The 23871-nt window shown below is 34.7% G+C and overlaps 1 protein-coding gene across 3 annotated transcripts in view; it reads right to left on the reverse strand.

The window, feature by feature from the left end:
- The window catches only part of Nup98-96 (nuclear pore complex protein Nup98-96), a 282640-nt gene that overhangs the window by 243386 nt on the left and 15383 nt on the right, over positions 1 to 23871 (reverse strand). For all 3 annotated transcript variants that reach the window (XM_089713810.1, XM_089713809.1, XM_089713808.1), the window contains exons 15-36: positions 23170 to 23279; positions 22503 to 22642; positions 21712 to 21833; positions 20709 to 20848; positions 20259 to 20289; positions 19944 to 20020; positions 19463 to 19505; positions 19205 to 19341; positions 17093 to 17200; positions 13180 to 13299; positions 12153 to 12303; positions 11482 to 11584; positions 10431 to 10545; positions 9444 to 9569; positions 8971 to 9033; positions 8102 to 8200; positions 7239 to 7370; positions 6230 to 6319; positions 5442 to 5570; positions 4691 to 4803; positions 2833 to 3000; positions 2058 to 2136 (exon numbers count right to left, since the gene is read on the reverse strand). In XM_089713810.1, coding sequence (XP_089569936.1) covers positions 2058 to 2136; positions 2833 to 3000; positions 4691 to 4803; positions 5442 to 5570; positions 6230 to 6319; positions 7239 to 7370; positions 8102 to 8200; positions 8971 to 9033; positions 9444 to 9569; positions 10431 to 10545; positions 11482 to 11584; positions 12153 to 12303; positions 13180 to 13299; positions 17093 to 17200; positions 19205 to 19341; positions 19463 to 19505; positions 19944 to 20020; positions 20259 to 20289; positions 20709 to 20848; positions 21712 to 21833; positions 22503 to 22642; positions 23170 to 23279 — 2396 coding nt within the window. The remainder of the gene's footprint in view (positions 1 to 2057; positions 2137 to 2832; positions 3001 to 4690; positions 4804 to 5441; positions 5571 to 6229; positions 6320 to 7238; positions 7371 to 8101; positions 8201 to 8970; positions 9034 to 9443; positions 9570 to 10430; positions 10546 to 11481; positions 11585 to 12152; positions 12304 to 13179; positions 13300 to 17092; positions 17201 to 19204; positions 19342 to 19462; positions 19506 to 19943; positions 20021 to 20258; positions 20290 to 20708; positions 20849 to 21711; positions 21834 to 22502; positions 22643 to 23169; positions 23280 to 23871) is intronic.

Here is a 23871-nt window from a genome sequence, read left to right on the forward strand (position 1 = left end):
ATCTAAAACCTAAAAAATTATATACTAAAACCTTCCTCTTGAATCACTCTATCTATTAAAAAAAACGCATCAAAATCCGTTGCGTAGTTTTAAAGATTTAAGCATACAAAGGGACATAGGGACAGAGAAAGCGACTTTGTTTTATAGGTAACCTATTAAAAACTCGAATTTCTATTACCCGAATCTTAAAACCCCGAAAACGGTTGTTAGAACTTTTAAAAGACAGATGTAATGAATGACAAATTTTTAAAATTCCTTTTTTAATTTCCCAGATGAATCAATTTCCAGATGCACCAAAACCAGATTTTTAAAAAGTATTTTTTTGTTTCCCGTATTCTCATAATCCAGATCTCAATATACCAGATTCTCAGAATACTTTTTTTTGTTTCCCATCGTACCATTTTCCAAACAAACTATTGCCAAATTTTCATAATCTTTTTATTTGGTTCCCATATAATCGTATAACAGATAAACTATTGCCAGATTTTCATAATCTTTTTATTTGATTTCCATGCAATCGTGATTATACTATTACTATCGACTGAAAATAAACATTGTCAGTAAGTAAATTTATTGTTTTACTTGTCCATTACAGACCGGTTTTAGTGTCAAAGTCGACTCAGTAGGTTAGGTTTGAACTACGACCCCCACGCTAGAACTGACTCGCTATTGTTTTACTTGCCTATTACAGAAAGGTTTAAGTATCAAATTCGACTCAGTAGGTTAGGTTAGGTTTGAACTGTGACCCCCCATGCACGAGCCGAGCGAGCGAAGCGAGCGTGCCGCGGCAGCGGCCGGCGAGTGCCAGAACCGACTCGCTATTGTTTTACTTGCCCATTGCAGAAAGGTTTAAGTATCAAATTCGACTCAGTAGGTTAGGTTAGGTTTGAACTGTGACCCCCCATGCACGAGCCGAGCGAGCGAAGCGAGCGTGCCGCGGCAGCGGCCGGCGAGTGCCAGAACCGACTCGCTATTGTTTTACTTGCCCATTGCAGAAAGGTTTAAGTATCAAATTCGACTCAGTAGGTTAGGTTAGGTTTGAACTGTGACCCCCCATGCACGAGCCGAGCGAGCGAAGCGAGCGTGCCGCGGCAGCGGCCGGCGAGTGCCAGAACCGACTCGCTATTGTTTTACTTGCCCATTGCAGAAAGGTTTAAGTATCAAATTCGACTCAGTAGGTTAGGTTAGGTTTGAACTGTGACCCCCCATGCACGAGCCGAGCGAGCGAAGCGAGCGTGCCGCGGCAGCGGCCGGCGAGTGCCAGAACCGACTCGCTATTGTTTTACTTGCCCATTACAGAAAGGTTAAAGTGTTAAAATCTATTCAGAAGGTTAGGTTAGGTTCGTGCTGCGTCCCCCTGGAAGGATTACGTTTTGCTGGATATCGTTTATTGGAATTTCAAAAATCTGGACATTGTTTGTCTGGATATCAATTAACTGTATTTCAAAAATTTGTGTTTTAAAAATCTGGCTTTCGTGCATATGGATTACGGTCATCTGGATTTTTTGCATTTAGATTTCGTATGTCTGGAATTCATTCGTCTGGATTGTAAAACGTCGTACAAATAAAGAAATGGGCAAATGAAATTCGGAGTTGCGATTATATGGCAAACAAAACTTCGAAATTTTAAAATTCGGGGTTATGAAAAAATGTCCAAACGTTTTCTGGATTTTGATATTCGGAATATTAAAATTCGAGATTAAGATAGGTAACCTGTTTTATACTATGTAGTGATTTACACAATGTAATACCAAAAACTTTTCTATTTTTCTGTACCACTTTGCAATAAAAAGTTATTTAGACCTATCTTACTAATATTATAAATGCGAAAGTTTGTGACGATGGATGTATGTGTATTTGTTACTCTTTCACGCAAATACTGAACCGATTACAATGAAACAAAATGAAACAAATGCACACTGTATAGAGGGTAACTTGGATTAACACATAGGATAGGTTTTATCCCAGAAATCCCACGGGAACGGGAACTATACGGGTTTTCCTTTAAAAACGCGAGCGAAGCCGCGGGCGGAAAGCTAGTTAAAAGATATTCTTACCGTCGTTAAGCAAATCATCACCCCACAGCGCTTCGCAAAGTTTCCACACTTCGACGCAGAACGCGCTCGACACGCCAAACTGTAACAAATAAAAATGTGTGCGTGTACTAGTGTACACACGTAAGAAGTGAAACTTCTTTATGACCTTATTTTTCAAAAAATAATTTACTATATGCAACTTTACAACAATACGACGAATCACGCGTGGTAGGGATAAGAAAAAGATGGCGCGTAACGGAAAAATGTCACGCGTAACGAAAAAATGTTACACTAAATTTTTTTCCAACCTAGATAAAGAAGTTTCACTTCAATAACAAATTTACCAAAAACACGGAAAATGTCATGCGATTGTCGCACGACATATCGCATCGCACCCGAGTCGCATGTGAATTACTCTAAAACTTGTTAAGGCGTTTTGAGAGTAAAATTTCAAGGTCGCGTCACGGCAATACCGTCACGTAATGGAGTAAGGCGACGATTTTCGTATCTTCAAATCTTGCCAAAGAAGTTTCACTTCTGACTCGTATGCTCGGCACATACGCCCTTTTTGACGTGACAACGTCTTATAATTCGATAGAGCCGGCTGCACGCACGAAAAAACATGACTCATGCGGCGTTACCTCGCTCTGAGGCGTTCCATGTAAGGCTTGAAGTGCAAGCGAGAGCGCGGAACGAGCGACAAAGATGTATAATCAGACGTTGTCACGTTCAACTGTTGCAAGTAAACCGACTTTACAGACAACCAATTTTCTTTCCCTCTCTCTCTATCTCTTACCGCACTAACAAACTCCTCTCCCTTCTCGGCGTCTGCCAGCAAAGTGTCCAACAATCGCTTGCGATCGGCGGGCGACTGTCGCACGACCAGTCGCGCGACCGGTCGCGTTGTAGTCGCGTCGCGGGTTGAGAACTCTAGCAGGCTGGCTAATTGCTTGCTTAGTAGATCCTGCAAGCGAGATTATTATAAATTAAATAAATTATTGTAAGTTCGAATCAATATATACAATAGGCATGACGACAGTATCCATAAATGTTCGAATTAGTGTTTTTAAGGGAATATGTATAATATATAAATTAAAAATAGTGACTTAGAAATATTAAAAACATTAAGATTAATGAGATTATCAATAAAATAAAACATTGAAATTCTGCAGTCGGCCATTTTGACTAAAACACGCTTGACGTCACGTCTACGTAAACAACTCACAACAACTTCGCGGCAGGTGTATTTTGTTGTTATGAATATGCTGAGAATACGCATTTTTATTTATTTTCTATTTTTTCACGTATGCTTTATCGACTCAGAACAGAAATATAATTGCGAGTTCACGAATATGTGGTTCGGGTTTCTCTGCGTCAAATTTATACAATCATTTCATATTATTTTCTCACTTTAAACAATTACTAACACTTTTTTTGGGTATTATTTTTATGTAGATTCACATTGCAATACTGCACACCACTTATAAACTTTGAAATTAGATTCTATAACACTTTATAATTAAATATTTGTTTAATTTTACTTCGCTATGCATACAGATAATTACGTATTTACGTAAGAGTGACGTCACGCCTACGCCATGACACCTGTGAGCTGTTTTAGCACAGTTAATAAATATTTTTTGAAAAATGGCTTTTATCTTCGTTAAATTTAAGTATATTAGCGAAATATAGGGTTTTTCTTGTTTAATAAACGTATACACACATTATGGAAGAGGTTTTGAAAATCTTTCGTCATGCCTATTAGCATTAGACTCTGGACTAATTAATACTTTGGTGATGGGTGAATTCTTTTTTATAATAAAAAAAAGCTAATAAACGCAGTTTCGCGTTCTCTGATAAATATATCATTCTCTTAAGCACGCTAGCGTGAATTAACAAAAATAACTTCTACATTTCTCTCTGTTAGTTCCTGAGAATCATTCGTTAAAATGTACATTGATAAATCTTGCATTATAATATTGTTTATTCTGTTAAGGTTCAAGTTAGCTCGGCAGAGGGAGATTGAAGAATAATACTTGTATTCACTTTGACTGTTCATTCTATTCTAGATTAATCACCTTAATACAAGACAAACATTACATGTGTTGTAAAATAAGCATAAATAAATATAATAATTGCGAGAGTTTGTCTATTAAAATAAATATTTCAAGACAATTTTCACACACGGCACGATCTGATCCCATACTAAGCTTTCGCTTGTGTTATGGAAACCAGATGGCTGATAAACATACATATATAATTTTAAATAAATACTTATATAGATAATTAACACCCAGACACAGCAAATCACACAAATATTTGCCCCGGGTGGGAATCGAACCCACGACCTCTGGCTAGGAAGGCAGGACCAACCAAGCCAACCGGCCAATCGAAAGTAGTAGATAATCTACTATTGTTATCGTTTGCATGCCAATGAATAGGCGGATTTGTGCAGGAAAATTAAACATGTTTTAACATCAATGTGATACCACATTCCTTGAACATAGATAATTTGAATTTGAATTTCTTTGAATTTGAATAAATCATTTCGCACACCTGTATATGGTCAAAAACTAATGTGCCAAATATTTGCGTCCGCAAATTTTTTTGTATCAATATTGTATTAATGTATTAAAATAAATAAATATAAATACCTGCACAGCTTTAACTTCAGCCCTTCCCAGTTGCACCCTTGCTAGTATAGCTTCGCTCCAGTCGTCGTCTGCCCTTCCACAAACATATCTGTCCAATTCACTCATCGCCGAGTCTGGGGAAAATATTATTCATATCAAAATTTATATGAATGTAAGTTTTACAGTTGGTCATCTATACTATAATACTAGCTGTGTTCAGCGGTTTTACCCGCAGTGCTCCGCTCCTATTGGTCTTATCGAGATGATATACAGATAATTTTTCAAATCGGACCAGTAGTTCCTGGGATTAGCGCGTTCAAACAAACAAACTTTTCAGCATTATAATATTATTAGTGTATTAGTAAAGCTGAAGAGTTTGTTTGTTTCAACGCGCTAATCTCAGAAACTAATGGTCCGATTTAAATAATTGTTTCGGTGTTGGATAGCCCATTTATCGAGGAAGGCTATAGGTTATAATATATCATCTCGCTAAGACCAACAGAAGCGGAGCCACGGGGGTGAAAACGCGGGGCAAATTGGGCAAAAATTTATAAACATCAACTCAAACATTTATTTATTCAATTAGACTTCTTATAAAAGCACTTTTGAATCGTCATAACATTTTTAACATTTACCAGCTATGCAGAAGAACCGGCAAGAAACTCCATATTTGCTCTTATAAAATCATGTCAATATTACAATTTATTTTTACAGAGTAATATGTAAATATATTATTGTACTATAATATATTATTTCTCAAATAAATAAATACCTTTAGGCATATCAGCCACAGCTCTAGCCGTAGTCAAATATAACATTTGATTCTCCGGCCCGAAACACACTCGAGTGTGTCTCGCGCGACATACTGACATGTCCGCTATACAGCTTGCGTTTAGACGACCTACAGACAGACAAACAGACAGATAAACAATGGATAATGGTTATCTAAGTGAGCAAAAATATGCACCAAATTGGTATATTGATGAAAATTTTATATACTGTTTTTATAAATGAATTTCCGTATATTTTATACAGGGTGTAATCTTTAAGTGTGCACAGGCGATTATTCCGTAACTATTATAGATATCAAAAAACTTAAACTGATATTGAAAGTACTAAATTTTTAAAAAGTTATTATTGTCATTTTATTCATTAGGTACAGTACTTTCAGTATCAGTTTAAAGTTTTTTGATATCTGCGATAGTTACGGAATAATTGCCTGTGCACACTTAACGATTACACCCTGTATAAACATGTGATGCGTATAACTATATGACACATACACAGTAATTTTTATGCTAAAAATCAACATTATATCAGTTCAACGAAATATACATTTTAATAAATAAATGACATTTTTTTTGATTCCTTAAATTCTAAACTGTATACATAATTATTAGCGATTTGATAAAATTCGACCTAATAACATGAAAATGAAAATCAACTAAAAAAAATATCATAAACCGTCTTGGTATTATACTACTATGATTAAAAATCTATTTTTTAATATATGTAAATAATTCTGAATTTCACTATTATTATTATATTTTAATTATTTACCTGCTATTGTCTTCTTAAACGGCGGTATCTTCCTATTGTACTCCAAAATCACCGTGTGCGGTTGGACTATGAGCGGACGCATTACTGGCTCTGAAAATAAATTATAAAATATTATAAAGAGGAAAAGTTTGTAATTATGTATGTATGTATTGTTTTCACGCCTAAACCTCTTAACCGATTTTGATGAAATTCGGCACAGACAATCTTTAGAGCATAGGCTACCTTTTATTGCGAAATATGTACCACGGGCGAAGCCGGGGCGGACCGCTGGTAATTTCTATTTTACTCAATAATAAAATAGCATTGTAAGAAAACTCTGCCTAATAAGCGCATAGGCAGAGTTTTGCTTTGGACACTTTTGAGCGATATCTACTATTATATATTAGAAGTCATTTTAATAGAAAACATTTGATACTTGATAAAAATTCAACAACGTAACCTTGTAACGGCGTGAATAAAATAATAAATTTGAATACATGCGTTCAAAGTCTACTTCATCGTCAGAAAACTCTGCCTACACGTAGGCAGATTGTTTTTTTATTTCGGACATTTTTGAACGCGATTGTGAGTCAAATGTTTATCTTGTTAGATAACTGCCGAATATACGCGTAGGCAGAGTTTTGCATTGGACACTTTTCTAACCGCGATCGTTTGTCAAGTTGTTTAGTAATAGTTATGTAACATAACCAAGTTGCAGGTGATAACTTAACCAAGTTTCAAGTTATAACTTACGTCATCCACTATAATCGGGGTTTCCTCAACAACTTCCTTGTGTGATATAGATGGAATCGGCACAGTCATAACACTAGCCGCTTCGAACGCATATGTGTTCAAAGTTTAAAAACTCTGCCTTATACGCGAGAAGGCAGAGTTTTGCTTCGGACACTTTTTAAGCGTAATAATATAAGTACTATACCGATTTGGGTGAGATTTCGTACAATTATAGTTTGAGAGCTGGTAAAAGACATATAATGGTTAGTTTTTATATATTATCTATTAACTATCTCACCATCCACTATAATCGGGGTCTCCTCAACAACTTCCTTGTGTGATATAGAAGGAGTCGGTACAGTCATTATAACACTAGACGCGTGCGGTACAAGTTGATCGCCCGTAGATATGGAAACGTCGTCCTCCATTTCTGTACGAAAAATGATTTATTTTTATAACAGTAATTTTATTTTATATAAAAAAATTCTGGGAGAAAAGATAAAAATGTATATTGAGACAGGAATAAATATTTTAAATTAATAAATAACAAGGCTACAGCATTAATATTACCTACTTTTTCTTACTTTTAATATTAAAAGAAGATACGATTTGTTTTTGTTCTTGGTACACATCGCAATGGAGCGATGTTATATTTGCACAGAGAAATATCCAAGAAAACATTATACTTTGCATATTAAGAATGTGACATGTAGGTATGACAACTGATAATTTTCTTTAACCGCGCGAGTAAAGCCGGAGGCATTAGCTAGTATATAAAAGTGCCCCGCGGTTTTACCTGCGTTGCTCCTTTCAAATTGGTCTTAGAGCGATGATAATATATAGCCTTCCTCGATAAATTGGCTATCTAACTCCAAAATAATTTCTCAATTTCGACCAGTAGTTCTTGATATTAACAAATAAACGAAATCTTCAGCATTATAATATTACTAGCTGACGCCCGCGGCTTCGCCCGCGTGGTGTTTTGATAAAAAGTAGCCTATGTACTTTTTCAGGGTCTAAAGATTGTCTGTGCCAAATTTCATCAAAATCGGTTCAGAGGTTTAAGCTAGAAAACGTAACAGACAGACAGAGTTACTGTCGCATTTATAATATTAGTAGGGATAAGCATAGATTAATTAATATTAAAAAAAAAATACAAACCGGTATCAGCATACAGCGACGCCTTCATCAGTTGTACATTATGACTCTGCCTATGTTCGAGCCGAGCCAATTCAGACGTGGGACTCTTCACACCGAACGCTGTATCGAATTATATGTGGTTATTAGTCAATAGAATTTGTGTAGTCCCTTCATACTTGTAATTCAAATTCAAATTATATTTATTTGCAAGAATGTAGTTACAAATTTTAGATGTTTTGATTACAATATTATGTGGCTAATACATTCTACCCATTGATTGGGTGTGCAAATATGGTAGGTTGAATATTTCGAAAAAAAAAAGTTAGTTCATAAAGTTTGGGCAGACCCTTCATACTTATAAATATGTATATGAAATGGTAGAATAAAAAATATATATCATTTGCCATTATAAACAATTTCAAACCTAAAATATTATGATTTGATAGTATATATGTTTTGTAAAGTAGAATTGAAATGATTTGGTGGCAAATATCACCCATATTGTTTATTTTTTTCAATTAAATATAAACACGTCTTCGTAATTAATAAAACTTTCTTAAAAAACAAATTTAATTAAAGCATCCCTACATGAAACCAACATAAAATTGAAATTATAGCATCCCTACAAAAACAACATACAAATTATTACACTGACAATAATTATTAACTAAGGGCCAATTTTTCAATGCTTGGATAAAACTTATCCGTCCAATAAAGTATTACACGATAATATTAAAATGTCACGTAAACTGTAAAATACGGGCAATTAGAATACGTTTTAAAATGGTAGTTTTACACATTATTCGACGAATAAGTTTTATCCACGCATTGAAAAATCGGCCCTAAAATCAATAAATAAATAGTACATTATTTATCAAAAAACAACATACCTCTACTCTCTTGGTACAAGCTTGCCCCTTCCGTGTTGTCCTCTGTGGTGTCCATTTCGAATCCTGTGAATAAAAAAAAACAATCACTTATAATACCACAAGAGCTTCAAAATTTTATACATAGTACTAGCGGTCCGCCCCGGCTTCGCCCGTGGTACATATTTACGTTTTCTCTACATAAAAACCATCCTCGTACTTCAAGGAATATGATAAAAAAAGAATTATCGAAATCGGTTCAGCCGTTCTCGAGTTATGCGCTTACCAACACATTTTGCGATTCATTTTTATATATAAGAAGAAAGATAAAAACCATCCTCGTACTTCAAGGAATATAATAAAAAAAGAATTATCGAAATCGGTTCAGCCGTTCTCGAGTTATGCGCTTACCAACACATTTTGCGATTCATTTTTATATATAAGAAGATAATAATATAATATCTTGTATTCCACATTTCACTCATATTATTACACACCTCTAGAGCCGTTCATCAAATTGAGCGACGTTTGCACGAACACATCGTCCCCGCCGAGTGAGGCAAGTCCGCCGAGCCCTGTAGGTGCTAATGGGGACCTTGTTGCCCCGGTTGGGGGCTTTGGGGCTAAACGGGCAAAGTTTTATTAATAAAAATTATCCATATACAATATTTCGGTATAAAAACACCAATAAATTTTAATCTAACTCACTATAATGCAAAATGTCAATACATATTGTTATCCGAAACCATCTGCAGACCTTCATAGGAAAAATAAAAAATGTGTGCGTGTACTAGTGTACACACGTAAGAAGTGAAACTTCTTTATGACCTTATTTTTCAAAAAATAATTTACTATAATATGCAACTTTACAGAAATACGTCGAATCACGCGTGGTAGGGATAAGAATAAGATGGCGCGTAACGGAAAAATGTCACGCGTAACGAAAAAATGTTAGGTACACTAAATTTTTTTCCAACCCCGATAAAGAAGTTTCACTTCAATAATGCTTTAATTTTTTGCAATCTAGCGAGATAGATTCGAATCTAATGTATAATGTGTTTAAAATTTAACGGCCTTACTTATAAAAAGTTAAACAATGGATAAATTTCAACTATTTCCTACCATAGCTGTGTCCTGCTCTTGCTCACATGAAACGTCATTCATAAAAACAAGACAGGTCATTGCAATAACTAATCCATTGCTTAGCGAATGGGTAACATTTTATAAGTAAGACCGCTAATGTATATAATTTGACGGTACAATAAGATCATTTTTAACTCAACAATTACTGGACGGATTTTAGTGATAATTTATATACATATTTTATAGTTTTTCCTTTAATACGAGAAATAAAAACACTTAAAAAAAGAGACTAATTTTATTTTTTTAAACTTTTTTCTCATATAGATATACCTATATTTTATTTTATTTTACACGCTTTACATTCAAATAAAGTTTATTTTATTAAGCTAAATGTTACTCACCAATCGGCGCCGCCTTTTGCAACGTTTGCGTCACGAGCTGTCGTTTCATAACTTCGGGTGTTATTTCGTCTTCCTCGTCCGACTCCGTCAATCCGTACTTACTGAAGTGTTCCACCTGGAAATCGCATCGAAAGTGGTTTAGCCGTTTCGGTGGGATAATCGATAAACATAATATATTATAATTAAATTACGTAATTCATAAAAAAAAACTCGTAGCTTTCACATTTAAGTTCGCGTTTATTTGTTGAGATGCGCTTGAGCAAAAAAACGCTTCCACGCGAAAAATAAAAAGCACGAACTTGCGTTCGTTGCGTTTAGCAAAACAATATAATAATTTCAAAGAATAGAGAAAATTCGATCACGAGGTGGGATTCGAACCAACGTCTTTCCTGTTCTTTGTTCTATTCTTTAAAATAATTATATTTGTAACGCATTTCAATGACATGGAACGAAAATATCGAATTCAACTTTAAAATATTTTATAAAGATTGCAAGTTTCTGAGGCCGTATCATAAAACCCATGAAATCACATGCTTATAAAATGCTATCCTACTAATATTATAAATGCGAAAGTTTGTGAGGATAGATGTATGTTTGTTACTCGTTCACGCAAATTCTACTGAACCGATTACAATGAAATTCAGCACACATATACACAAATTAGTTTAAAACATAGGATAGGTTTTATCCCGGAAATCCCACGGGAACGGCAACTATGCGGGTTTTTCTTTTGTGCGAGCGGAAATGTAGTCTATAGATATTTAAGAAACTCATCATTAGAAAAAAAAGTCTACAAAAAATGTGTGCGTGTACTAGTGTACACACGTAAGAAGTGAAACTTCTTTATGACCTTATTTTAAAAAAAATAATTTACTATATGCAACTTTACAGAAATACGTCGAATCACGCGTGGCCCTACCAAATAAGAAAAGATGGCGCGTAACGGAAAAATGTCACGCGTAACGAAAAAGTGTTACACTAAAATTTTTTCCAACCCCGATAAAGAAGTTTCACTTAAAAAATAAATAAATAAAACAATAAAAATACTCACTTTAAACACCCAACTGCCTGTCTGCGGTCTATATTCGATAAACTGCGTGTCATGTTTGTCGCACACGCGCCGCAGTTTGCCCTCAAAGTCCATTTTTAGCAGTCTGTATGTAAAAATTATATTTATTTAATAAGTTTATAGGTCATTTAATAGGATAAAAACAAGGGAAGACGCCAGATTTATTATGGGAAGTAGGGTCGTTTTTATTATTTTAGAGTAAAAAAAAACGTTTGGTCAATAGTAATGCCCGAGGTTCAAGGCTGCCCGATAGTAAAAAAGCGCCATTTTCAGTCCTCTTTTGAGTAGGGAAAATAAAAAATGCGATCTAAGCAAGATGTAATAATACAATTATATAATATTTTGAATGAGAATAAAATAAATATGTTCAGAGTTAATTGAATAATTTACTATTACATTCACAGACCACAAATTTCATTTATAAAAAATGTTTAAACGCCTAAATATTAACTACACTATTTTACATTTTATTTATGACAATTGCATTCATTATTATATTGAGTGTGCGTACATAAGTGTATTTGTGCGAGCGTGTTTGTCCTTTTTTTATTGCTTGTTTCACACGCTACCGCTTCGTAACAGGTCACTTCTTTAGTGTTTTTATTGATGGGTGTTTTTCCACATTTTTGTGTGTTTGTCTGTCTGTCACTCACCTCTCCGGCTCAGTTACAGGCCGTTTCTCCGTTTTATCCCTCGGCCACACTCTATCCAATGTGACAATGGCTTTTCGATTCAACCCTTCCCCTACGGGCGGCCGCTCACCGTCCTCCGGGTATATGATCACTTCCTTGTTTAGAAAATGCACTGAAAATAGGAAATTGACAATTTAAAAACATACATACATAAATATTTCGGGAAAATTTTCACACACGGCACGATCTGATCCCATACTAAGCTTTCGTTAGTGTTATGGAAGCTAGATAGCTGATTAACATACTTATATAGATAATAATTAACACCCTGACACAGATCAAACATCAATGTTCATCACACAAATATTTGCCCCGCATGGGAATCGAACCCACGACCAGTAGCTTGGAAGGCAGGGTCACTACCAACCAAGCCAACCGGCCAGTCACATGAACTAATAAATATGATCAAAATATTTACTGTGTGTTTGTAAAAAACAGAAAACGTCAATTTTGCGAAAATATTGCGCACTGAAAATATGCATAGTGCATCTGTTTCACTGATCGAATCTCTTTTGGGGACAAGTAGGCGTCCAGCCTTGCGTCCTGCAATACATACATAATATGTTTTCTAGTTAAGTCCCCAACAGTAATCGAATCCTGGACCCTTCGGTTGTAAGCTCGAGCGTTTGTAACTAATTTTAACTGCGAATAATAAAATTTTCGCCAGCGGCCGCCATCTTATCACATAAACACAGCGTTTGCAGCGCCTCTACTAATAATTAATGTAACTATTTTACGATATGATCAAATAATTTTGATCATTTCATGAAAAAACCGCGCGTTTAGTTGGTCATATCGAGAAACGATTTCTTATCATTGATCTGCTCAAACCACATCATGATGTGGCCAATAGCCAATCAACCATTTCATGAAATGCGACCATTTCGTGAAAAGATCGATCATTTCATGAAATGAGCAAATCTACGATATGGCCACGACATATACATTATTTAAACACAAAATTTATAAAGTTAAAAGTAAAACTCACCCAAAGCATCCAAATCCAAACCGGCGACATCGATTTCACAGTTATAAAACACGTTGCCGTAATTGCGACGTCCGATCGTCAAGTGCGGCACAACGCACGTGCCGTCCGGCCGGAGGTACTCTAAAAGAGAAACACAGTATTTGAAAGAAATAAATAAATAGGAAACGATAAAGGGCATTGAAACTTTCTGGCATATCAACCCGCCGCCATTTTGATTTTTTTTCAAAATCGCGGCGCACGATTAAAGTTGCATGCATGGATAGATGATACATAGACAAACAAAAAATGTCTAACAACATAGTACCCCAAAGCGTCACATTACCGAGATATTTGGAGGTAAATATTCACTTATGAGTACAACGACAAACACTCAAAATAGACTTATTACGTGTCTATATGCATAATATTATCTCCAAATAATCACTCCCAGGTAGATTATTATTATTAATAGTTTATTGGAAGAAAGTAGGTACATTCATTACATAAAAATATTTATTTATTACATAGATATATTTATTATGTAAGTAATGTAATGAATACCTACTTTCTTCCTGTAATAATAATAATCTACCTGGGAGTGATTATTTGGAGATAATATTATGCATATAGACACGTAATAAGTCTATTTTTAGTGTTTGTCGTTGTACTCATACACATTTTTTGTTCGTCTATGTGTCCTCTATCCATACATACCACTTTAATCGTGCGCCGCGATTTTGAAAAAAAATCAAAATGGCGGCGGGTCGATATGCCAGCGTCCATACAAAAAGTTTCAAACCCCTTTCTATAGGTAACGATAATTGTATGGGAATCAAATAAATTATGCGTGTGTTTGAATATAATGTGGTAGGTACTCTGGAGAAAGAAACACGTTATTGGTATGGGAGTATGGGAAATAAGAAATTATGTGCCTGTAAAATAATAAAATAGGGCATGAAAAAGAGAATAACATTATAATATGAGAGCACAGGGACATAGAAAATTATATACATATTACCTACATATTATTCCTTTTTTATTGGAATAACAAATGGCGCTTTAAAACCGTTAACGCGATTATATTTCTACATTTATGAATATGGAAACTAAAATCGCAACAACTGTTTAATATCACATATCGTAGTCCATTAAAATAACATTGAAAAAAATTTCCATAGTCAACAGTTTTTTGCACGACATGAATATCTTTTACTGTGACTACATCGCCTTTACAATTATTTTTTTCACACTATGAGGGATTTCGGTACTTTTGATAACTGTGTAGATAATAAATATATAATTAGTATAATATAGTACTTCGCGGGTCGACACGTTTTCACAATACACAATACTCTACATACAACTAGCTGTTCCCCCGACTTCGCCCGTGGTACACATAGCCTATAGCACTTATATTTGCAACGGTGAATTTTGAAATCGGTCCAGTAGTTCCAGAGATTATCGCGGTCATTCAAACTTTTGCTGCTTATTATAAACTAGCGATCCGCCCCGGCTTCACCCGTGGTACCTACATGTTTTATAGCCTATGTTGCTCAGTGAAGATGCACCTTTCTATTGGTGAAAGAATTTTTGAAATCGATCAGTAGTTTATGCGTGAAAACCATACATACATACATACATAATTACAAACCTTTCCTCTTTAAAATATATGTATAGATATATAGTACTACAAAAATTTGTATTTTAAGTATTAGTCCATTGAATGAGTCCCTCCAAGGGGGGTCTAGAGTGCGTGAGTTAGTAACGTAAGATGTTTCTTCGGAAACATGTCAAGAGTCCCTAGGTAATAAACATACTAAAACCCCGGGCCACTAGGAGGAGCCCCGGAGTGGGGGGAGGGGGGAAATGGGTCCATTTTTTCATTTTTCGCTTAAATCTCAAAAACGGTACATGTTAGAGAAAAACTTTCAAGGAAAAGTTAAAAGGCCATAAAATTATCTACAAGTTGTACCTGAATCATTTTTTCCTATATCCTACCGTTTCTGAGTAATACGCAGTAAAACATGATTTTGCCTCAAACAATTTCCACATCAATCGATCAAAAAATATTTCTTTCTTCCAAAAAACTCAAATGTGCAACTTGTGACCAGTACTGATAGAATGCTCTTAATTAGGTCTATAATTGGTAAAATAAACACATTCCTCCATGGAAGCCTTTAGGAGGAATCGATTGTTAAAATATTATATTAGGGCAGTTTGAGTTACTGAACTTGATCTTTTTATTTTTTTCTTCCAAAAAACTCAAAATTGCAACTTCTGACCGGTACAGATAGATTGCTCATAATTAGGTCTATCATTGCTAAAAATACCAGATTCCACCACGGAGGCGTTTACGGGGAATTGAATTTTATCAGGGTACTTACGATACATGAACTTTTTATTTTTTTTCTTCCTAAAAGCTCAAAAGTGCAACTTGTGACCGGTACAGATAGATTGCTCATAATTAGGTCTATCATTGATAAAAATACCAGATTCCACCATGGAGGCGTTTACGGGGAATTGAATTTTATTAGGGTAGTTAGTTAAAAAGTTCATGTATCGTAACTACCCTAACAAAATTCAATACCTCCTAAACGCCTCCATGGTGACATCTGGTTTTTTTATCAATGATAGACCTAATTATGAGCAATCTATCGGTATCGGTCACAAGTTGCACTTTTGAGTTTTTTTGGAAGAAAAAAAATAAAAAGTTCAAGTATCGTATCTACCCTAATAAAATTCAATTCCCCGTAAACACCTCCGTGGTGGAATCTAGTATTTTTATCAATGATAGACCTTATTATGAGCAATATATCTGTACCGGTCACAAGTTGCACTTTTGAGTTTTTTGGAAGAAAAAAATAAAAAGATCAAGTTCAGTAACTCAAACTACCCTAATATAGTATTTTGACAATCGATTCCTCCTAAAGGCTTCCATGGAGGAATGTGTTTATTTTACCAATTATAGACCTAATTAAGAGCAATCTAACAGTACCGGTCACAAGTTGCACTTTTGAGTTTTTTGGAAGAAAAAAATAAAAAGATCAAGTTCAGTAACTCAAACTACCCTAATATAGTATTTTGACAATCGATTCCTCCTAAAGGCTTCCATGGAGGAATGTGTTTATTTTACCAATTATAGACCTAATTAAGAGCAATCTATCAGTATCGGTCACAAGTTGCACTTTTGAGTTTTTTTGGAGAAAAAAAATAAAAAGTTCAAGTATCGTAACTACCCTAATAAAATTCAATTCCCCGTAAACGCCTCCGTGGTGGAATCTGGTATTTTTATCAATGATAGACCCAATTATGAGCAATCTATCTGTACCGGTCACAAGTTGCACTTTTGAGTTTTTTGGAAGAAAAAAATAAAAAGATCAAGTTCAGTAACTCAAACTACCATAATATAATATTTTGACAATGGATTCCTCCTAAAGGCTTCCATGGAGGAATGTGTTTATTTTACCAATTATAAACCTAATTAAGAGCAATCTATCAGTACCGGTCACAAGTTGCACATTTGAGTTTTTTGGAAGAAAGAAATATTTTTTGATCGATTGATGTGGAAATTGTTTGAGCCAAAATCATGTTTTACTGCGTATAACTCAGAAACGGTAGGATATATGAAAAAATGATTCAGGTACAACTTATAGATAATTTTATGGCCTTTCAACTTTTTCTTAAAAGTTTTTCTCTAACATGTACCGTTTTTGAGATTTAAGCGAAAAATGAAAAAATGGACCCATTTCCCCCCTCCCCCCACTCCGGGGCTCCTCCTAGTGGCCCGGGGTTTTAGTATGTTTATTACCTAGGGACTCTTGACATGTATACGAAGAAACATCTTACGTTACTAACTCACGCACTCTAGAACTTTTTATTCAATGGACTATATAGATAAGTTCAAATAATAATATACAATACACATAATACTCACTAGTCATCTCCTCCAAGCTGGGTATGGTGTAATACCCCGGGCGGGTCAGTTTGACCCCCGCCGGGTGCGGGGGTACTTCGCGGGTAGACACGTTTTCTTCCTCCGATACTATACAAAAAATAAAATGACCATTTACTTGTGTAAACATATATTATGTTAAGTTTCAGTCAGCAATTATTATATTATTAAAACTTTATATTAATCCATCAGTCCTCGGAATCACAGACACAATAGAAAATCTATTGTGTCGCGCCCCGATCGGGGCTTACGGTGGTCAATGGGTTAAAAATATCAAAAGTGCTTCTAGAAGAAGTCTAATTGAATAAATAAATGTTTGAGTTTGAGTTCAATATTTGCGTATCCGTACGGGCTTTTACCCGTACGGGGTCCATAACTTAACTAATCTAATTTAAATTTTTAAAGTGAAACTTTTATTACATCGTCTCAAACTTTTTGGTCTGTGTAGCGCATGTCGCGTGTATCGCGGCTGCCGAGTAGGTATACCTACTCGGCAGCCGACCGTCACGCGACATGCGCTACACAAAGCAGTGTTCGGAACCGTTCGAACAGTTTCACTTTTACCGTGGTTTCATAAAACCACACAACATTTTTTTTCTCTAATAGTGTACTTAAACTGAAACTTAAAGCTGTAAATCAACTAACTAAACTGTAACTGTATCTTATGGATTAATAAACCTTATTTATTTATTATCTATAAAATATCAACGCGAATACGTATTTTTCAAATTTTTCTTCAACTATCGCCAAAAACCGCCATCCTTTGCTATACTATACTTAATAATTTTTCTATATACTAAATACCTTATCTACTAATACTTTTTACATATATTTTACATGTTTTTACCAACTACCGTCAATAACATATTTTCTGCTAACCTTCGCTATACTATAGATACTACTTAAATACCTTTATTTACTACCTATTTACATGTTTTCTAGGTATATTTTCATACTATTTACTTTTAGCACAATTTTTATACATAGTCTAATTTACATTTTTTGCATTTTCTATTAAACTACCCCCAAAAACGTCGTAATATTCTAGATACATATTATATTTTTATTATTATAGTCTAATTTACATTTTTCTGCAAACTACCCCCAAAAATGTCGTAAAAATGAACCGTAAACGCCGCGTATCTGATGCGCGACTTTCTCGCACGTGACGCAGGGCGACTGCCCGCCCCAGCGGTGCGAGCAGAACTGTAGCGACTCGCCTGCACGGATAGTATATAATTTTCATATTTTTGTCGGTTTTTTTAAACTACCTTAAAAGAAACCCCAAAAATCTAAAAAAAAAGACGTGTGTCACTCGGGGACTGCCGCGGTAAAGCTATTGCATGCTATGCCTTCAAGCCACACCTCCGCGCCCGTCCCCGTGGGGAGCGTGAGGTTTTTCGTTACACAATTTCTGGATTCGGTCCCCGCGCTCAAGGCCCGCGATAGAAGCTATGCAATAGCTTAAAACGTAAAAATCGCATTATTGACCCGTCAATGCTCTGTAATATACATATTTTTCACTTTTTTTTACAAAAAACCCAATAAAATCCGGCGGCTCGCGAATAATGTCTAATTTTATCATACTTTCAGTGTTTTTACTTGATTTTAATAACTCAGGCCCCGGAATCACAGACACAATAGAAAATCTATTGTGTCGTGGACCGATCGGGCCGTTCGGGGATCAATGGGTTAACAAACTACCCTTAAAGAAACCCCCAAAAAAATAAAAAATCCAGATATTTAACCGTAAACACGCACTGTAAAGGATAGTCAAGTTTTCATATTTTTTTAACCGAACTGCCTTTAAAAATACCCATAAAAACCCAATATTCAAGCTTGAATAAAGGTTGAAGTCTAACTTTTATAGTTTAACTGAATTTACCAACTACCATGAAAAATAATAATGAAAAAGGGAAAAAAAGGTTATAAAATTGCAAGAAAATCAAAGAAAATATTTTCTGTAGCATATCAATGTTTCCTGGCGGCAAAATTGTTAACATCTTTAATTCTAAACATACATAATATGTTGTACATTTTTTTTTAATTTTCCATACTATTAAAATTGAATAAATAATAAACACACAGACTCACCATAAAAACTATCAATGTTCTCCTTGTCATTATTAGACGGTGTCGATCTGTCCGTCCGTACGCCGAGTTCCCGTACCGAGTTCTCGACCAAATCCGGGTTGGAAACTAATGGTTTTCGGAGTGGTTTCGTTGTTAACCTGTAAACAATAATTGTTTTGTGTTTATTTCTTCTTACAATAATTAATATGTTATCTTTCAATTTATCTGTTTAAACTGATCGCTTGACTAGATTTAAAAAATAAAAAAAAAACCACTCACCAACTGGCTCGCCTCTCTGAAATTTGCGCTGGCAATTCCTTGTCTGAAAATAAAAAACATTACAATGAAAAAATTAAATAAACAATAAACACGATGATATTTGTATACTTGTAAGCTTCGCAAGAAAATGTAACAAATTACATTAAAATATCATTAATTTATACATAACTAGCTTACCGCCCGCGGCTTCGCCCGCTTTGTCTAAAACCTAATAAATTATATGGTAAAACCTTCCTGTTGCATCACTCTATATTAAAAAAAACCGCATCAAAATCCATTGCGTAGTTTTAAAGATTTAAGCATACAAAGGGACATAGGGACAGAGAAAGCGACTTTGTTTTATACTATGTAGTGAAGTGCTGTCTTTCTCTATTCATGCCTAGATCTGTGGAACGACGCAACAAATTTTGTTAGGGGTTTTTTAATAGAGACAGTTTTTAATAGTTCAAGAGATAGGTTTATATGAATTTATAAAACTTACCCAAGTTAGGATATAACCGCGGCGTGGGATCATTGTCAATTGGTTTTTCTTGGTTCTCCCATGAACTTCTGGATGGCCTGAACACAAAATACATACAAACATCTATACTAATATTATAAAGAGGAAAGGTTTGTAATTATGTATGTATGTATGTATGGTTTCCACGCATAAACTACTGGACCGATTATAATGAAATTCTATAAAGATAAATTAATAAAATAGTGACATTAAAAAATGCATTATGACACAACACCATGAAGACACAGCTTCTTTTTAAATAAAAAAAATATAATATAAGTTATAACAAGTACTTACCAGCTGTTTTGTTTGTCCGCTTGAAGTTCCTCTGAAATGGAAAAAAAAATATTCTAATAAAATTTTCGAACAGAATCCTTTTTTTTGGGATCAAAACTCTTATTTTTAAGATATAACTTAGTATAAATTTATAAAGAACAGAAAAAATTCGATCACGAGACGGGACTCGAACCCGCATCCTTTCGCGCCATTCCGGGGCGGTTGCCTGACCAACTCTTTATCCAATACTTAATATTATAAATGCCTTAACTACTGAACCAATTTGCATGAAATTTGGTATAGAGATATTTTGATACCCGAGAAAGGACATAGGCTACTTTTTACCCCGGGAAATAGAATAGGTTTTATCCCGGAAATCCCGCGGGAACGGGAACTATGCGGGTTTTTTTCTTTGGAGACGCGGGCGAAGCCGCGGGCGGACAGCTAGTATATTTATAAGTACAAACTTACCATACTGCTTCCGCTCATTGGATCTCCTCTCATCTCCATCTCTCTCTCTATTCGATATATCGTGATCAACTCTATCCATTGACAATTGATCAGTTTGTTTCGGACCGTTTTCCTGTAGCCGAGATTGGTCTTCCAAAGATCTGTAAAATGTAGATTCCGATTTTTTCTTAACTATATAGTTAGTGGAATAGGCACTAGGGGGCGTCTTCGGCTGTGACGTCAGAGTGACGTCATGGAGGTGAAAGATGGAAAAGGGATCGCAGGTCTAAAAGGATAATTATATATGTATATACAATTTGCTACTAATATATATTATTTATTTTGCATAAATCACTATCAAATCTAAAGCAGTCAGTTACATACATACAGGTAATAATAGGCTTATAAAAGCGTGTTCACAACTAACCCTTGGCCGGTTATTGCACGCCTCATAAGCGAAGCGTTGAGGTGGGTACTACTGTCACTTCGCGCAAAACATCTGATTTTTCAAACTTAAAATGTCTTTATGTATCATACATTGCACTTGTAAGATAATACATACACACACATATTAAGAAAAAACACTATTTTTAACGTTCATGATATTTTTGATGTCATTTTTGTTATTTAAACTAGTTAAAAAACAGTTTAAAAAAGTTCTGTCTTGGACGTCCGTGTGTCTGTATGTGCGGATCCTTTTTCTTGTTAACACGATAGCGACCGAAATACTTTACTAATCGAGTCTTTTTTTTTCTTTTACGCTTGAGTATGCTCAGGAATAGAACCCTTTCATTTTTCAGGGTCTGATTCGATGTGGTTTAATTGTTATTAAATAAAGAAAAATAATAATTAATAAATATTTATTAAAAAAAAATTATGAGGCGTGCACTTTTGGATTTTCCAAATTATTTGTTTTCAATTTTCATTTCATATTTTTTTTATGTATTTCGTTAAATTAACGTTTTTTCTTTCTTAATATAATGAATAAATCGCGTCAAAAATATAATTCTAATTAAAAACTTACCTATTAAGACTATCGTTTCCATCTTTCTTCGGTCTCAATACCAAACGCTTACGGCTCGGCTTCAAACTGAGTTTATCTTCTAAACTAGCGTCCGATTCTTCAAGACCGTCGAACAAGGATTTCTGTAACAATAATATCGTTAGTATATCGAAATATACATACCGACATATTTATAAGGTCAAAAATAATATTCACAATTAGAATAAGGAACTTTCGACACTTATCCTAGTTATATTATAAATGCGAAAGATTGTCGCGCTCTGCCTTCACATACTCGTATGAAAAGACTTTACAAATATGAAATTTAAAACATTACATACAAAGCTCACATTACCTTGTCTCTACCGAGTGCTATGCTTTGACATACTCGTATGAAAAGACTATACAGATATGTGACGTCACTCTGTACCAGTATCTATCCGTATGCTATACAATACAATATGAACCTTATCTCAATACACACAAAGCTTACATTACCTTGTCTCTCGCGAGTGCTATGCCTTCACATACTCGTATATAAAGACCATACAATATGAACTTTATCTCCATACACATAAAGCTCACATTACCTTGTCTCTCGCGGCGGTTTTGTCTTATTACAAAAAAATAAATCAAATAAATGGTTACCCAAACTATAAAGTCATGGTTTAACTTTGTCTATAGTTTACTGCGAAAAAAAATGTTTTGTAATAAGAATTTTGCTTAGACCATGGTTTTAATACGTTTTAGACCCTGTTTCGTTATAAGACGGAATATCAACCTTATCTCTATACACATAAAGCTCACATTACCTTGTCTCTAGCGAGTGCTCTGGGCACAACTCGCAGTGGGGGGGGAGGCGGTGACGTCACACTGTATCCGCTACTTCCATCCAGAATTGCCTTCACTGCTACGGGATTGGTCGGTTTCAGAACGTCTTCCGCTGTTGTTGCTGTGATTAATAAATAATATATACAAAAAATAAGAAAAAAAGTGTACGTAGAATATTTAAAGGTTAAAAATTAGCATTTAAATATGAGTATTGCTAGAATTATGTACTATCAATCAAAAAATAAACATAAACAATTTACAATTTTGATCTGAAAAAAAAATTGTTTATCTGTTATTTTGTACAAATTACATAAGAAAACGCAGTAAACATTTTAAATTCTTAGTGTGTATTAATCAAATTTAAAAACTAATAAATAATTTAACCGACTTCAAAAAAGGTCCATTCCAAAATATTTTAAATTTTGATTTATACACAGTAAAAATTTATCAGTAAAATTAAATATTAAAATTACTTGTACATATCGGTCATATTATTATAAATATGTAATCGTAATTGAAAAAAGTTAAGCAAATGTGCAGTTCTAACAAAACGAAATTTCATGTTGTTCAATTTTGTTGAACTGTCAAATGTTGCCTATTAAAATGGCTCTACTGTAATTTCTTTATTTTTACCACAAAAATACTCACAAGTATCGGGCAATAGGTCTTTGAAAAGCGGCGAATCACCGTACGGTCGTGCCGCTAGTGTTAATATTTGCTCGTGAACATTCGAACCGGCTGGAGCACCGAGACCACCGCTGTAAGAAATAAAAATATATTGAAAAATTGTTTATTTTACATTATAAATTAAAATGTAACAATATTTAGAAATAAAAGATTTTTAACGGATTTTTAATGCATTTTATTCATTACTAGCTGTGCTCCGCCGTTATACCCGCAGTGCTCCACTGTCGTGGTCTTAGCGTGATGATATATAGCCTATTATAGCCTTCCACGATAAATGGGCTATCTAACACCGAATGAATTTTTCAAATAGGACCCATAGTTCTTGAAATTAGCGCGTTCAAACAAACTCTTAAGCTTCATAATATTAATACAGATTTAGAAATTAAAGATTTTCAAGGATTTTGTTTGTGTTGTTAGTGACCACGCTCGCTGCAAATTGTGCGAAGCGTCGAGAAAATAATATCTATTCCAATACTAATATTATAAAGCTGAAGAGTTTGTTTGTTTGAACGCGCTAATCTCGGGAATTACTGGTCCGATTTGAAAAATTCTTTCGGTGTCAGATAGCCCATTTATCGAGAAAGGCTAAGGCTAAAAACCAACAGGAGCGGAGCCACGCGGGTTAAACCGCGTAGTACAAAAATTTGTATAGATTTTAACACT

Source organism: Colias philodice, chromosome 31 (genome assembly GCF_061535455.1).
Source record: "Colias philodice isolate Cphi_HAF_F1 chromosome 31, ilColPhil1 Martin Lab GWU primary, whole genome shotgun sequence".
In the NCBI taxonomy this organism is placed as follows: Eukaryota; Metazoa; Arthropoda; class Insecta; order Lepidoptera; family Pieridae; genus Colias; species Colias philodice.